Genomic DNA, 13,863 nt, shown 5'->3' with positions numbered 1-13,863 from the left:
CTGGCAGGTGCGCGCCGCGCTCGAGTGGCTCCGCGACGAGATGTCGCAGCAGTTTGGCCCGTACCCGAAGCGCGCCGCCGCGCTCACCTATCTGCGTTGGGTGGAGGGGGCAGGCGCCCGTGTTCGCGGCTCGGGAGGCGGCGCCGCCGTCCCCGCCGCGCGCACCGACGACGCCGCCGCCGCCGCCGCCGCCGCGGGCGGCGAGTTCAGCCGTGCCGCCTCGCGCTCCGCCACGCCGCGCCGCTGCCAGCGAGCGGAGCCTCCGCCGCCGCGCGACTCTCCGGCGGCGGTTGGAGCGGGCGCCGCATCGAGGAGCGGCTCGGCAGCCACCACGCCCGCAGGCGCGGCGGCGGCGCGGCGAGGCGTTGCGCGGGTGCAGGAGGTGTGGCCGCTCCACCTCATCGAGTGGGACAACGCGGGCCAGATGGGCGTGCTCTTCCGCCTGCTGCGCTGCCAGCCAGAGGTCATCCGGTACTACCTGACTGGCTGCGCCACCCCGGGCGCCACGAGCGGCGCCCCGCCGAAGGGTGGCGCACCGCGCGGCGTCTTTCCGCGCACGATGCAGTTCCAGAGCCAAAAGGTGGGCGCCTCGGGGCAGGAGATCGGGTCTGACTTGCTCTTTGGGCGCCGGATGGGCTTCTCCGGCACGCCAAACAACCTGCTGCCCGAGGAGCTCGGGCCGTGCGACTACGCGCCGCTCACGGACGGCGCGATGCTGCACGTGCTCACCTCGCCGTCGGTCGTGGGCGAGAGCCAGGCGCTACCCGACGACTGGTCGGTCGGCGCGCTGCTTGCGCGGGTCGCCACGTCGGAGCCGCCGCTGCACGCGCTCGTCGACACCGGCGCGCTGGTGACGGGGCTGTCGAACCTCGAGGCTGCGACGCGACTTCTCGAGCTCGGGCTGCGGCACGTGGAGGGGTGACGCTTCCTAGACACTTCCTCGACACTTCCTCGACACTTCCTAGACACTTCCTAGACACTTCTCGAGCTCGGGCTGCGGCGCGTGGATGGGTGCGTGGGCTTGCCACTGAACAGTAGTAAGCGTCCAGTTGGAGCGCTCTGCTGTTCGTATTGTATGCCCCTTCCCATCCTTGTCGCTGGTTGTCACTGCGAGCGGGTGCGTCTTCGTGGGCGCGTCTCCACTGCCGCTGCTCCGCCATAGTCATCCGCAAGTCACACTCTTCAGGTGCGTCTTTATGGACGCGTCCGGCAGCAAGATGATCCTGCTCCGCGATGGGTGGCGCCTCCTCAAGCTGGAGCAGTGCGGACTAGGAAGTGTCTAGGAAGTGTCTAGGACGTGTCTAGGTGGCGCCTCCTCAAGCTGGAGCAGTGCGGGCTCCCGCCCGCCAAGCGCTTCTCCTTCTACGACCAGGTGCACACCACCGGCATCGACATCCCTCAGCCGGCGGCGGCGGTGGCGGCCCTCACCCTCGGCAAGGACATGACGTTCCGCGACTACGCGCAGGGCGCCTTCCGCATGCGCGGCATCGGCAAGGGGCAGCGCATCGAGCTGCTCGTGACTCCCGAGGTGCAGCAGCTGATCGACGTCGCAGAGACGCAGTGCCGGCAGCCACGCAGCGCCGGCAAGCCGCAGCAGACTCTCGGCCGTGCGATCGAGCTGCGCAAGGTGGTGCAGTGGCTGCACATCAACACGATGCGCTCCGAGGCGATGCAGTTCCACCTGCTCTGCGACCAGTCGCTCGCAAACGTGTGGCGCAAGGCCGCCTTCGTGCAGATGCGAGAGACGTACCGAAGTATCTCCACAGAGGTGGACTCCCGCGCGGTGCCGGACTGGTCGCCGGAGCTGGAGAGGGCCGTCGAGCTCTTCCGCAACCGCGTAGTCTTCGAGGTGTCGGCCGAAGTGCCGAGCGGCCGCCGCGCCGAGAAAGCGCTCGCCCACTCCACCGAGCCGATCAAGACGGAGGGGGGCACGCTGCGCAACGAGGACGGGCGCGTCTACCGGCTGATGCTGCCGTCGGTGGACTACGTGAGCCCCTTTCTTCGGGGCGCGGAGCAGGTCCGCCTCTGCAACGCAATCACCTCGCGGCTGGGGGAGGCGGAGCGGCAGCAGGCGCGCCGCAGCGCCGGCTCTCTGGAGCACTGCGCGGCGCTGGAGCACTTCGAGGCCGGGCACCGCCGCGCGGAGTGGGAGCAGCGGCACGAGCAGCAGCAGGAGAGCCAGCAGGAGGAGGAGCGCGAGCAGCAGCAGCAGCTGGTCGTCGTCAACTCTGAGCTCGAGGAGGCGGCAGATGTGCCGGTCGAGGAGCCGGCGCGGCTCGACTTCTCCCAGGTGCTGCCGGCGGTGCACGCGTGGCCGATCGAGACGCTCGCCCGCCCGCCCTCCTCCGACGGGGAGGCGGCGCCCTTCTACCCGCTCTCCGACTTTCGCGTGCGGTCGCCGCCCAACGGGCCGCCCTTCGAGCCGCTCGCGCTGCCCCACTGCCTGCTGCTCTCGCGAAACTACTTTGACCCGGGCCGAAACTACTTTGAGCGCGTCGCGTCGCACCGCCGCCTCAAGAATGTCATCATGGCTCTGGACTGGGTGGTGCCCGCCGTCCAAGCCCCCGCTGAGAGATCGGCGGCCGGCGGAGGCGGCGGCGGAGGCGGAGGCGGAGGCGGAGGAGGAGGCGGCGGGGGAGGAGGCGCAGGCGGCGGAGGCGGGGGCGGAGGCGGGGGCGGAGGCGGAGGGCCGACGCTCTCTGCGGAGCAGGAGGAGCGCTTGCGCTCTCTTTGGGCCTTCATCGCGAGCGGCAACGCTGGGCAGGCAAAGGTCGAGGGCACGATCTCGCGGGACGAGTTTGAGGGGCTGCTGGAGACGGAGGGGCTCGAGCCTGACCGCGCCGCCCTCGTCGCCTCCGAGCTGGGGGAGCAGGTCGGCCTCGACGAGGCGAGGCGCGCGCTGGCGGAGCAGGTCCCCGCCGAGCGGCACGAGGGGCGGTACCAGATTGCAATCTCGCTCGAGGAGGCGGAGGCGGTGCGGGCGCTGCTGCATGGGCTGCGGAGCCGCGGCGCCCCGCTGCTCGGCGGCGGCACCGCCCTCGCCCTCCGCCACGGCGACCAGCTCTTCGATGCGAGCGCCAACTTTGCCGCCGGGGAGGGGGGCCGGCTGGCCACGACGGCGCGGCAGTGCTTCCGCCTCTTCGACTCGGAGGTCAACTTCACGCCGGCGGAGGTGACGGCGATCCTGCGCGCGCTGCAGACCAACCCGCCCGAGAAGCGGTCGAGCTGGTTCGAGTCGGTTCGCATGTGCCGCCGGCGAGACACGCGCCACTGGAGCAACGCGCCCATCTCGCGCGTGTTTTGCACCAAGAACCAGGAGCAGGTGGCGCGCGAGGAGATGGTGCGCCACAAGATTGTCTCCCACCTGAGGCAGCACCGCATCCACGCCGCAACCTTCTTCGCCGAGTGGGGCGGCAACCATGACGGCTTCCTCCTCGTCTCGGAGCTCAAGAGCGGGCTGCACGCGCTCGAGGGGCTGCGCATGGAGCTCGACCGGTTCGACGGTGCTCGTGAACCGGTGAACAGCGTCTCTTCACAGGCGCATCTGTGAACAGGAGCTCGACCAGTTCGACGTGCTCGTGGGCCGCCTCCGGCCGGACGAGAAGGAGCGGGTCGCGTACGCCGAGTGGTGCTCGATGTTTGCCGAGGTCACCGACGGCCTCATTCTCATCATTCTCCTCCTCCCCCTACCTCATATTGCCGTTGTTCTTGTCAGGCCACCGACGAGCAGCGCGGCCTCGTGCGGCAGGACCACCTCGAGCCCCTCTCGGAAGAGGCGCCCGCCGACGGGCTGCCTCCGAGCGGCTACTTCAAGGGCGCCGCCGCCATCCAGCGCAAGGACACGCCGCGCCGCTCCGTCGAGGCGGTGGCTGGGCGGCGGTACACCGAGCTCCCGCTCACGCGGCTGATGAAGCTCACCGTGCGCAAGCTGCCGCTCTCGCTCGCCGGCCGCGCGCACTGCGTGTGGAGCACCAAGGGGCTCCCGTGCAAGGAGTCGCTCTCGCTGTGGTCGCCCGAGGCCAAGCGCGACTTTTGGGCGCCAAACAAGCAGCGCTTCTGCGTCGGCCACTACGGCAGCCCGTCGCTCGAGCACAAGCCGGGCGGCCTCTGCCTTCTCGAGCTCGAGGACGTGGTGCCGTGGCAGCTGATGCGCATGTGGCAGATCGACGCCGCGCTGGCGTCCAACGCGCCGCACCCCGAGTGGTACCACCTCGAGTGGCACAAGGACTCGGCGGAGCGGCCCATCTACGCGTGGAAGCCGATGCCGCCGTCGGAGGACTTTGTCGCCCTCGGGATGCTCTTCACGACCACCCCCGAGCAGCCGCCGCTCGTCGCGATGCGCTGCGTGCACAAGAGCTGGGTGGTGGAGGCGACGGCGGAGCCGCAGTGCATCTGGAAGGACCTCGGCATGGGCGGCAAGGCGGGCTCGGTCTGGTGCGTCAGCGATACCCTCGCATCCCTCGGCGAGGCGGACGAGGCGGGCAGGCAGCGAGGGCTCGCGTGGGCGACCAAGGGGTACGAGCGGCCGCGCGGGCCCTTTTACCGGCTGCGCGACACCGCCTTCTCCCTCGCGGAGGTGAAGCAGGGGAGCGCGGGCGGCGCCGCCTCCTCGAGCCCGCCGCCGCCCGGGGAGGCGGCCGCAGAGGCGGCCGGGGAGGCGGCCGGGGAGGCGGCCGGGGAGGCGGCCGGGGAGGCGGCCGGGGAGGCGGCCGGGGAGGCGGCCGGGGAGGCGGCCGGGGAGGCGGGGGAGGCGGCGGCCCGCGAGCCACCGGAGGAGTCACTGAGCCTCGACGCGAGGATGGTGGGGGAGGAGGGGAGGATGAAGGAGGCGGCGCGGGGCCGCGCGCCGTCGCTGCCACCGGAAAGGTGAGTTCGCGCGGTTCGGCAAAGCCGATTGACGTACGTCGGGGCGGGTCCGCGGGTCTCTCAATGGCACGCATCGACCGGCTCGTATTAGTTCTGTGAGGAAGGTAAGTTGACGTTGCAGAATTGCACACGGTCACGGAATGCAACGGCAAGTGCCATTTCACTCTGAGTCTGACACGCTAATCTTGAAAACGTCTCCAACGGAGCTCCGTGTTGCTTCCAGCGCCCTCCCCCGCGCTCCCTGCGGCCATGGCCGATGGGCCGAGCGTTTTTGATCTCTGGGTCAGTGGGCGCCCGCCCGCCGCCTCTGAGGGGGTCGGGCCCCCTAGACTGAAAACAAAAACAAAATGTAGAACCGACAAAAACAGCCTGCGAGAGCGGCGCTGCGCGCCGCCTACTTCGTGCGGCGGGTCGTGAGTGACCCCCACGACCACGGCATCCAAAAAAATGGAAAAGTAGACAATAGTCGGATGGGCACGAACCCGCGCAGCGCCGGCTTTGAGCCACGCGCCTCGATCTTCAGAGGCGCGTGCGCTGCCCCTTCCGGCAAGGACGACGACATCGAGGGGATGTCTATTGTTGCGCCCATGGCGTCATCCATTTCGTCAAGCCAGCTTCATCGTGGCCGTTGCCACCCTCGCCGCCGTCTCGCCTACGTCGCCGCCGTCGCCATCATGCGATGCAGGCCCATTCATGATGCAGGCCCAGCCCACCCCCCTGGCTCCTATGCCGACGTGTCCAGCGTGCTCCCCCGTCCGCCGATGTCTCTGCTGCCGCCCAGCGGAGCTCTGCAGCGGGCCCTCCTCGCCGCTTTCGCTGCCGCTGCATCGCTGTCGGCTCGTCATTTCTGTCTACAGTCATTGGGGGCTGCCATCGCTGTTCTCTCTCTCTCCCTGGGTCAGCTCCAACCTGCCGTGTCGGGACGTCACCCCCTCGGCTCCTCCCCCCCCCCCTTCTCCGCTGACTGCTTGCTGCTGCTGCTCGCTTTGTCCCAGGAGCCAGGTGCTTGTGTCTAATCGTAGTGGGGGCCCTGGCCCCCCTCTGTTTTCTGTTTTCTGTTTTTCAAAACGCCCGCCCGCCCGCCACCCCGAGGTGGCTCGGCCCCCCACTGACCCAGAGATCAAAAAACGTCGGCCATGCTCCTAGTATGAGAGGTCATCTGGCTACCGCGAGAGCGACCTAACTCGTCGACATCGTCCGATGATGGTGCCGCAAAGTCAGCCTTCGGAGGCTATCGTGGGTCGAGCCGGCAGTAGCCGTGACATGTGGTTCCACCACCCCTCGTAGGCTTTGCCTCTGACCGCCACCATTCCCAGGCTGCCTAATGGGAGCGAAAGGAAGGCTCGGCGAGCGTATAGAAGCGTGCTCGACCTCGTCGTGGCAACCTGTACGGCAGCGCTGGTAGGCGCGATGAGCGTCGTGCCACCTGACCCGAGACGGGTCGCAGGCGTCGTACCGAGCGCGTCGAGACCGTGTCCTGATGCGATCTGCACGGGGGTGAGTCACGTCGGCATCAAAGGAGCGACGTGCGACCTGTCAGAGCTTGATCTCCGATCTCAGCGGCGTCGAGTCGTCTCCGGCGGCGACAATTTGGTACATCTCCAGGACGCGCAGACAGAGGCAGCTGCGAGCCCGCCGAGTGGACGGGGGCACTCCGCGCCACCTGCCGAGTATCAGATACTCAGTGAGAGGAAGGCGGGAGATTGGATATGGTGCACTGCTATGAGAGGTGTGGCGGAGACGGTGACGGACGGCCGCATGGATGCCCATGGACGGCGCGATGACGGGGAACGGCACGAACGGCGGGAGCGGCATTGGCGGAGACGGCGGATGGCGGAGAGGAGGCAGACCCGGGGCTGTGTGTGGAAGGGGAACGGCTGCGGTTCGACCCTGGCTGACGCACCAACGTCGGCGAAAACTGGGATGTGCCCGTTGACGAGCTACCACCAAACTCGCCATAGCCTATGAGTTCAGTGTCTCTGTACGCGCCATCGTCGCCAGTCAGTTCACGCCACTGCTTCGAGCGAGCTTGAAAAGCGCCCAAGTCCATTCGCACCACCTGAGACAGCACAGTCACGCAGCGGGATGCTGAAGCAAGGCCATCGATTCGGAAGGCCGTTGCTCACGCTGAACGGTGGGAACGGAAAGCTTTCGCGCAGCTTGCCGGCGTCAGACGGAAGAGGCGGAGGGGCCCTCTTCTTAGCCCGTGATAGGCTGATTTGATGCTTGCTCTTCAGATCCTCTGCATCGTCCGGCACGGTGCCGTGCCGACTTCTTCGTACGGCACATGTCGGCGTGTGTTTGCACCCCCCCCACTTCCTCCCCCCGCCACCCCCCTCCCCCTCCGAGTCGCGCGTGGGGGTAGTCGTTCCGCCCAAAGCTCGCTCCCCCGACCCGTTCGCCCCGCGCGCAGAGGGCGGCCACGGGCTGGTGTGTACGAATCGCCTCTTCACACCGCCGTCCGGGTGTGAACAGGCCGCTCGACGCGGAGCACGTCGACCCGCTGGGCGGCGGCGGCCGTCCCGAGTCGATGGCCGAGGCCGCCGCGGGGCGAGGGGAGGTGGAGGGCCCGGGCGCCTCGGTGCGAAGGCGGGACTGCGAATGTCGACCCGCGTTTGCTTCCAGCCGGAGGTGGGCCCATGTCGCGTTTTCGGCAAAACATCCATTCCGTATTTCCGTTTATGTTTATGGGAATACACAACCTGTTCGTAAGGCTCCGTGCGAGGGCATAAAACAAATTGATAATCTCAATCCGCCAGCAGCGCACGCGTCAGGATCGATCGGGAGAGGAGCCGGTCGCTCGAAGACGCTCGCCCCCACCAGCGAGCCCTCACGCTGTGCCGAAATACAAGCCGTGCGCTCGCACGACGTTGCGGCGCATGGCCTGAACCGCCGGCGCGCGCGTCAGAACTCTCACTCAGTCACCGCGCTGGAGCTTTACTACTCGCTCATCCTCCGCTGCCCACCTTGCTTCCTACTCGTCCAAATCGCTGTCCTCTCCGCCGCTGTTGTCCTCTCCGTCAGAGGAAGCAGGCGTGGGCGGCCGGCTCGCCCACGCCTCGATCTTCTTGGGCAGCAGCTGGTTCGACAAGTCCTCTCCGTGGCCAAGGCAGCCGTACTCGCCCTCGCCCCAGGTGAACACAGCGTTTTCGGCGGCGAGGGCGAGGCTGTGGTTGCTTCCCGCCGACACGGTGATGACATGCTGGCCAGCAAAGGCCTCGATCTTCTTGGGCAGCAGCTCACCATATTCGTCGCCGTGGCCCAGCTTGCCTCGCCCTCCATAGCCCCAGCTCCAGGCGGCGCCGTCGGCAGTGGTGGCGAGGCTGTGGCTGGCTGCTGCCGAGACAGCGACGACGCGCTGGCCAGCAAAGGCCTCGATCTTCTTGGGCAGCAGCTGACGCTGCTGGTCGCCGTGGCCCAGCTTGCCTAAGCCTCCAAAGCCCCAGCTCCAAACGACGCCGTCGGCAGAAATGGCGAGGCTGTGCGCGTCTCCAGCCGACACAGCGACGACGCGCTGGCCAGCAAAGGCCTCGACCTCCTTGGGCAGCAGCTGGGCCTGCACGTCGCCGTGGCCCAGCTTGCCAAAGCTTCCTGAGCCCCAGCTCCAGACGGCGCCGTCGGCGGTGATAGCGAGGTTGTGGCTGCCTCCTGCCGACACAGCGACGACACGCTGGCCAACCAAGGACTCTACCATCTTCGGCAGCAGCTGGTTCTCGAAGTTGCCGTGGCCGAGGCTGCCAAAGTTTCCAAAGCCGCAGCTCCAGACACTGCCGTCGGCGGCGAGGGCGAGGCTGTGGCCGCTTCCCGCCGACACGGCGACGACGCGCTGGGCAGACAAGGCCTCGACCTTCTTCGGCTGCCACTGGTTCTGATTGTCGCCGTGGCCCAACCGGCCATGGGCTCCCCAGCCCCAGCTCCAGACACTGCCGTCGGCGGCGAGGGTGAGGTTGTGCGCGGCGCCAGCTGCCACGCTCACGGCACGCTCACCCAGCGTCGGGAGGCGAGTCGGCGTTGTCATTCGCGTCACGCCCTCGCCGTGACCGAGGAGCCCTGATGAGTTTACCAAGTCGACTCGCTCTGAGCCGCACGACGAGAGCCGCCCCTCGCCGTCGATGAAGATGCTGTGCGTATAGCCTGCTGCCAACCTCGCCGGCGGGTTGGACTCCCACAGCAACGCCGAACAGCACAGCCACCGCACGGCACAGCCCTCGCCCTCTGGCTGCGCCGGCAGCTCGAAGCCGCGCTCTTGCGCCCACAAGCGGATGGCCTCCACCGCGAGCGAGGCGTGAAAGAGGAGCGAGACGGCCGCGACGCGAGCGATGTCGACGGGGTCGCAGCGAGAGAGGGCGCGCAAGAGGAGGTCCGTTGGGAGGTCGAGGAGGCGGGCGGGCGGCGGCGTGTCGGGCGAGGGGGCGGCGGTGGAGGCGGTGGAGGCGGAGGCGAGGCGGCACGAGCGGCGGCGCGGCGGGGTGGACATCGCGAGACCAAAAAGAATTTCACAACTAAAGGCTCTCGCACACGCACGATTCACACGACAGACAAGGCGCAGACGACGGCTTCCTTAGAAGCCATCGTCCTCGCCACAAGAGCCGGCGTCCGAAATCCCCTCCTCCGACACCCGCCCCACCCCACCCCACCCCGGACCCCTCCCCCAAAGCCCCACCCCGTCCCGACCCACCCCGCCCTCCCCGCCGGACCCTCCCCAAAGCCGCAATCGACTCCGCCCCCCTCCCGATCCCCCCATCTGCGCGTGCGCTCGCCACCCGCGCCGCCGTCTCCCCCATGCGCACTTGCGCCAGCAGCCGTCCCGCCTGGCGCCTCGCCCGCCGCCCGCCGCCTCGCCCGGTCCTCACGCCCGCCCGCTCGACCGCCGCCTCCGCTGGCGTCCTGACAGCTGCCCCGCCCGCCACCTGATCCTGGATTGCACTCACCTGGGAATAAAAGAACGGAGTGCCGGCCACGCCCGAGACGAGCTCGGGCGATTTACCTCCGACAGTCGCGTGAACGTGGACATCTCCAAGACCAGAAGGCGGGCCAGAACTGCCAGCCGACAGCACCGTGCGCCCAAGTCCCTCCTCCGCCGGCGGCGTGGAATCCGATGTGTCAACAGACACAGCGGGTCCACCTCCGCCAGGAACAACTGCGGCCCGCGCCTCGCGGGCGCCGCTCTCCGCCTCTGGGGTGCGCGTGCCACTGCAGCCCTCGCCGCCAGTCACCGCCCCCTCGCCGCCCTCAGCAGCAGCGCTCGTACCAGCACCGCTGCTCCCCGGCTCCATTTTGGCGAGAAAAAGAAATCATCGAGGTGCCTTCCAAACATGTCATTACGTCAGCACATCCAGGAACCCGGCGCGCGAACTCTCACTCAGTCACCGCGCTGGAGCTTTACTACTCGCTCATCCTCTGAGGGAGGGTGTAGAGGATGTAGAGCGCTGTAGAGCTGTAGAGATGTAGAGCGCTCTGGAGCGCTGTAGAGCGCTGTAGAGCTGTAGAGCTCTACATCCGCCGCGGGACGAACTGCGTGCGTTGTAGAGCTATGTAGAGGCGCTCTACAACGTGAAATCTCTACAACAAACTCTACATCAAAAGCGGCGAACGAGGCACGGTCGCTCTCCGACATGAGGCGCGTTGCACTCGCCAGTGCTGCCCTGGCCTTCTGTCTGCCCGCCCAATGGGTGGGAGGTACCTCTGCTGCTGTGGCATGCCTCACGGCTGCGACTGGCCGGCGCCTCGGCGCGTCAGCTCGGCTCGGCGTAGCGATAGTGGCCAGCGCAACTCGCCTGGACTCAACGCTCAGCCAGGAGCTCCCGCACGCGCGCGCTGGCGCGAGTCATGGCGCAGACAACGCGTCTGAATGCTCGCCTCGCCTCGCGCAAATGCGACCGTCCTCGCAGCCGACAGTCCACCACCTGAAGCACAGCGACGAATGCGGCACCGGCGACGCATGGCAGGCTGGTGATGACGCAGTTATGGGGTGTTGTGTGCCGTCAGAGTGACTCTCTGTGTATCAGTGATAGTCAGGGCCGTCCATCAGAGCTCCAGTAAGCTCGGAGACACCCCATTAGTGCGACTCGACCTCTTTGAGTCACTGCCTTCCCGGCGGGTTGGCTGTAGAGCCTCTACAACAAACTCTACAACAAAATCGCGCTCTACATCGCTCTACAACGCACGCAGTTCGTCCCGTGCCCGATGTAGAGCTCTACAGCTCTACAGCGCTCCAGAGCGCTCTACATCTCTACAGCTCTACAGCGGATGTGCCACAGTGAAATCTGAGGGAGGGTTCACTGCTGCCACTGCGTTTCTGCGGGCGGTCGACGAGTGCATTGGAGGGAGCGACGCGGAGCGAGCAGAGGCGCTGTGGCGGACGCTCGGGCCGGGCGAGCCGGCCACCCGTGCGAACGTGCCTCGCCTCCTGGCGGCCGCCTTTGGGCTGGACGGCGCTCTACATCAGTAGTCATCTGATTCGACAGCGCGGAACACTCTAGGCCGCCGCCTTCGAGCTGGACGACGGCGGCGGAGGCGACCCGCCGTCAGACAGCGCACCTCGCCCCCTCCCGCCCGCCTTCGTGCACGCGGCGGTCTCGGTCGGCGCCGGAGGCTCTTGCCTCCGCCGAGGGTGCGGTGCTCGTCAGCTGGTTTAGGGGACTGATGTGGCATTCCTGAGCCGGTTAGGGGGCTCGTTTAGCCGGTGGAGCGCGCGGTACCTGCCTCGCCTCTCCAGCGTTGTGGCGCGGCGAGAGGTGCTAGATGGTCCGGTGCATCCCCCACCCTCCACAGCCCTCGAGACGACAGTACGGCCTCTCGGCCCCTGTGGTGGCACGGTGCTCTCCTCCCAGCTCAGAGCCTCTTAGCTGCGAGTAGCACGCCGTCAGCTGTCGACTTCCTAGGCGCGCGGTGGTCCATTGCCTCGCCCCTCTAGGGGAGGCTGCATAGCGGTTCAGTCATCATCAATCGTCAACAGGCGCGTGGTGCACTGGTTCGCCTCGGCCCACGCGGTGGCAGTCACCCGCGAGGCCGCCGCTGCAGCCGAGAGCTGCCGCTCATGCCGCCCGCGTGTGGCCAGGTGGCGGTAGCGCGCGAGGCGGCCGAGGCGCGGGAGCGGGAGCAGGGCGGGGGGTCTCCGAGCCTGACGCGGCTGCTCTCGCTGGCGCCGGAGACGCTTCGCGCTTGGCTGCGCTCCTCTTTGGCCGTCCGAGGTGGGGCGGAGGCGGAGGAGGCGGCGGAGGCATCGGCGGCGAGGGCGGCGGCGGCGGAGGCGGCGGCTGAGGCGGAGGCGGCGGCGGAGGCGGAGGCGGAGGAGGCGGAGGAGGAGGAGGAAGGGATTGCAACCGAGGCGGGCGGGGAGGCGGAGGGAGAGGCGGCTGCGGCGGCGGCGAGCAACTTGCTTCTGCGCGCGCGGTGACGGCGGTGGAGCCTCGCGGAGCCTTCTCGGACCCTTCCCGCAGGCGGAGCAGGTGGTTCTGAGCCGCGAGTGGCGGTGGCTGGTCTCGCTGTCCCTCGACCTGCCTCGGCCGAGCTCCGGCTCCGGCTGGCGCCCTCCTCTTCTCGAGCAGCTGCCGCCGCCTCGCTGCGCTCCCCCTCTCTTCACAGCTCCGGCCGTGAACAGGTCGCTCCTCTTCTCGAGCAGCTGCCACGGCCGGTCGCTGCACACGCTCGCTGAGCGGGTGCGAGATTGCCCGAGATTAGCCGAGATTGCCCGAGATTGGCCGAGATTGGCCGAGATTACAGCACACGCTCGCCGAGAAGGCGCGCAGCTCTGCCGCGCAGGGTTAGGGTTTAGGGGTAGGGGTAGGGGTAGGGTAAGGGTTAGGGGTAGGGGTAGGGTGCGGGCTAGGGTGAGGGGTAGGGGTAGGGTAAGGGTTAGGGGTAGGGGTAGGGTAAGGGCTAGGGGTAGGGGTAGGGGTAGGGTAAGGGCTAGGGGTAGGGGTAGGGGTAGGGTAAGGGTTAGGGGCTGGGTTAGGGTTAGGGTAAGGGTAAGGGTTAGGGTCAGACTGCGCAGCTCTGCCGCGGCGCCGTCTGGAACGTCTTTGGAGCTGGCAAGGCACCTTCCTGGAGCTATGCCGGTAGGTGCACTTGTACCGCGGTGGAGTCGTTGTTGTGGTGCGGGAGGCGTCTGGGGCTCTGCACGCCGGCTTCGCCGCGTCGGGCCTGCTCGCCCCTCGCGATTGCCTCCGAGATCACCCGGGAGCACCCGAGATTACCTCAGATTACCTCAGAGTACCCGAGAGGACCCGAGAGGACCCGAGAGGACCCGAGATGGCCCGAGAGGACCCGAGAGTACCCGAGAGTACCCGAGATGACCCGAGAGTACCCGAGAGTACCCGAGATGACCCGAGATTACCCGAGATTACCCGAGATGACCCGAGATGATAGGCCTGCTCGCCCCTCGCGATGCCTCCGGCGCTCACGGCGTCTACTTTGGGGACCGCCGTTGCTGCTTGCTCAACCTCACGCCCGCACTGCAGCCGCTGCGGTCCCGGGCTTCCGCAGCGGTCGCGGCGGGGAGCGGCGCGGCGGGCGGCGGCGGCGGCGGCGGCGGTCCTCCGCCGCCGGGCCGCAACTTTGTCTACTTCAACAACCGGAGGGGCGGCCGGAGGGGTCTGGGGTTCGGAGGCACGCCCGCCGAGTCATCTCGGGCTAGATCTCGGCTAGATCTCGGCTAGATCTGGGCTGGGTCTGGGCTAGATCTCGGCTGGGTCTGGGCTAGGCCTCGCGGAGATCTCATCTCGCCTCGGCTCCTCTCGGCTAAGCCCACGCTTGCTGCGGCTCGCCGCTGCACACTGGCGTATGCGTCGTCTGGCTGCGTTGCTTTCTGTTTAGGCACGCTCGCGGCGCCTCGCCTCTGGCTCGACCCGTCCCTCGAGCGAGGCTAGCTTCTCTCTCTCTCTCTCTCTCTCTCTCTCTCTCTCTCCCTCTCTCTCCCTCTCCCTCTCCCTCTCCCTCTCCCTCTCCCTCTCTCTCTCCCTCTCCCTCTCCCTCTCCCTCTCCCTCTCCCTCTCC

The 13,863-nt window shown here is 68.0% G+C and overlaps 1 protein-coding gene across 1 annotated transcript in view; it reads left to right on the top strand.

The window, feature by feature from the left end:
- The window catches only part of EMIHUDRAFT_105178 (hypothetical protein), a gene marked incomplete at both ends in the record, with an annotated part of 25,175 nt that extends 20,305 nt beyond the window's left edge, over window positions 1-4,870 (top strand). The window contains 5 exons of the mRNA XM_005762801.1: window positions 8-918; window positions 1,187-1,261; window positions 1,306-3,517; window positions 3,555-3,647; window positions 3,716-4,870. Coding sequence (XP_005762858.1) covers window positions 8-918; window positions 1,187-1,261; window positions 1,306-3,517; window positions 3,555-3,647; window positions 3,716-4,870 — 4,446 coding nt within the window. The remainder of the gene's footprint in view (window positions 1-7; window positions 919-1,186; window positions 1,262-1,305; window positions 3,518-3,554; window positions 3,648-3,715) is intronic.
- Window positions 4,871-13,863: the final 8,993 nt, after the last annotated feature.

This window comes from Emiliania huxleyi (genome assembly GCF_000372725.1).
Source record: "Emiliania huxleyi CCMP1516 unplaced genomic scaffold EMIHUscaffold_66, whole genome shotgun sequence".
In the NCBI taxonomy this organism is placed as follows: domain Eukaryota; phylum Haptophyta; order Isochrysidales; family Noelaerhabdaceae; genus Emiliania; species Emiliania huxleyi.
This window is presented reverse-complemented; position numbering and strand designations above follow the sequence as displayed.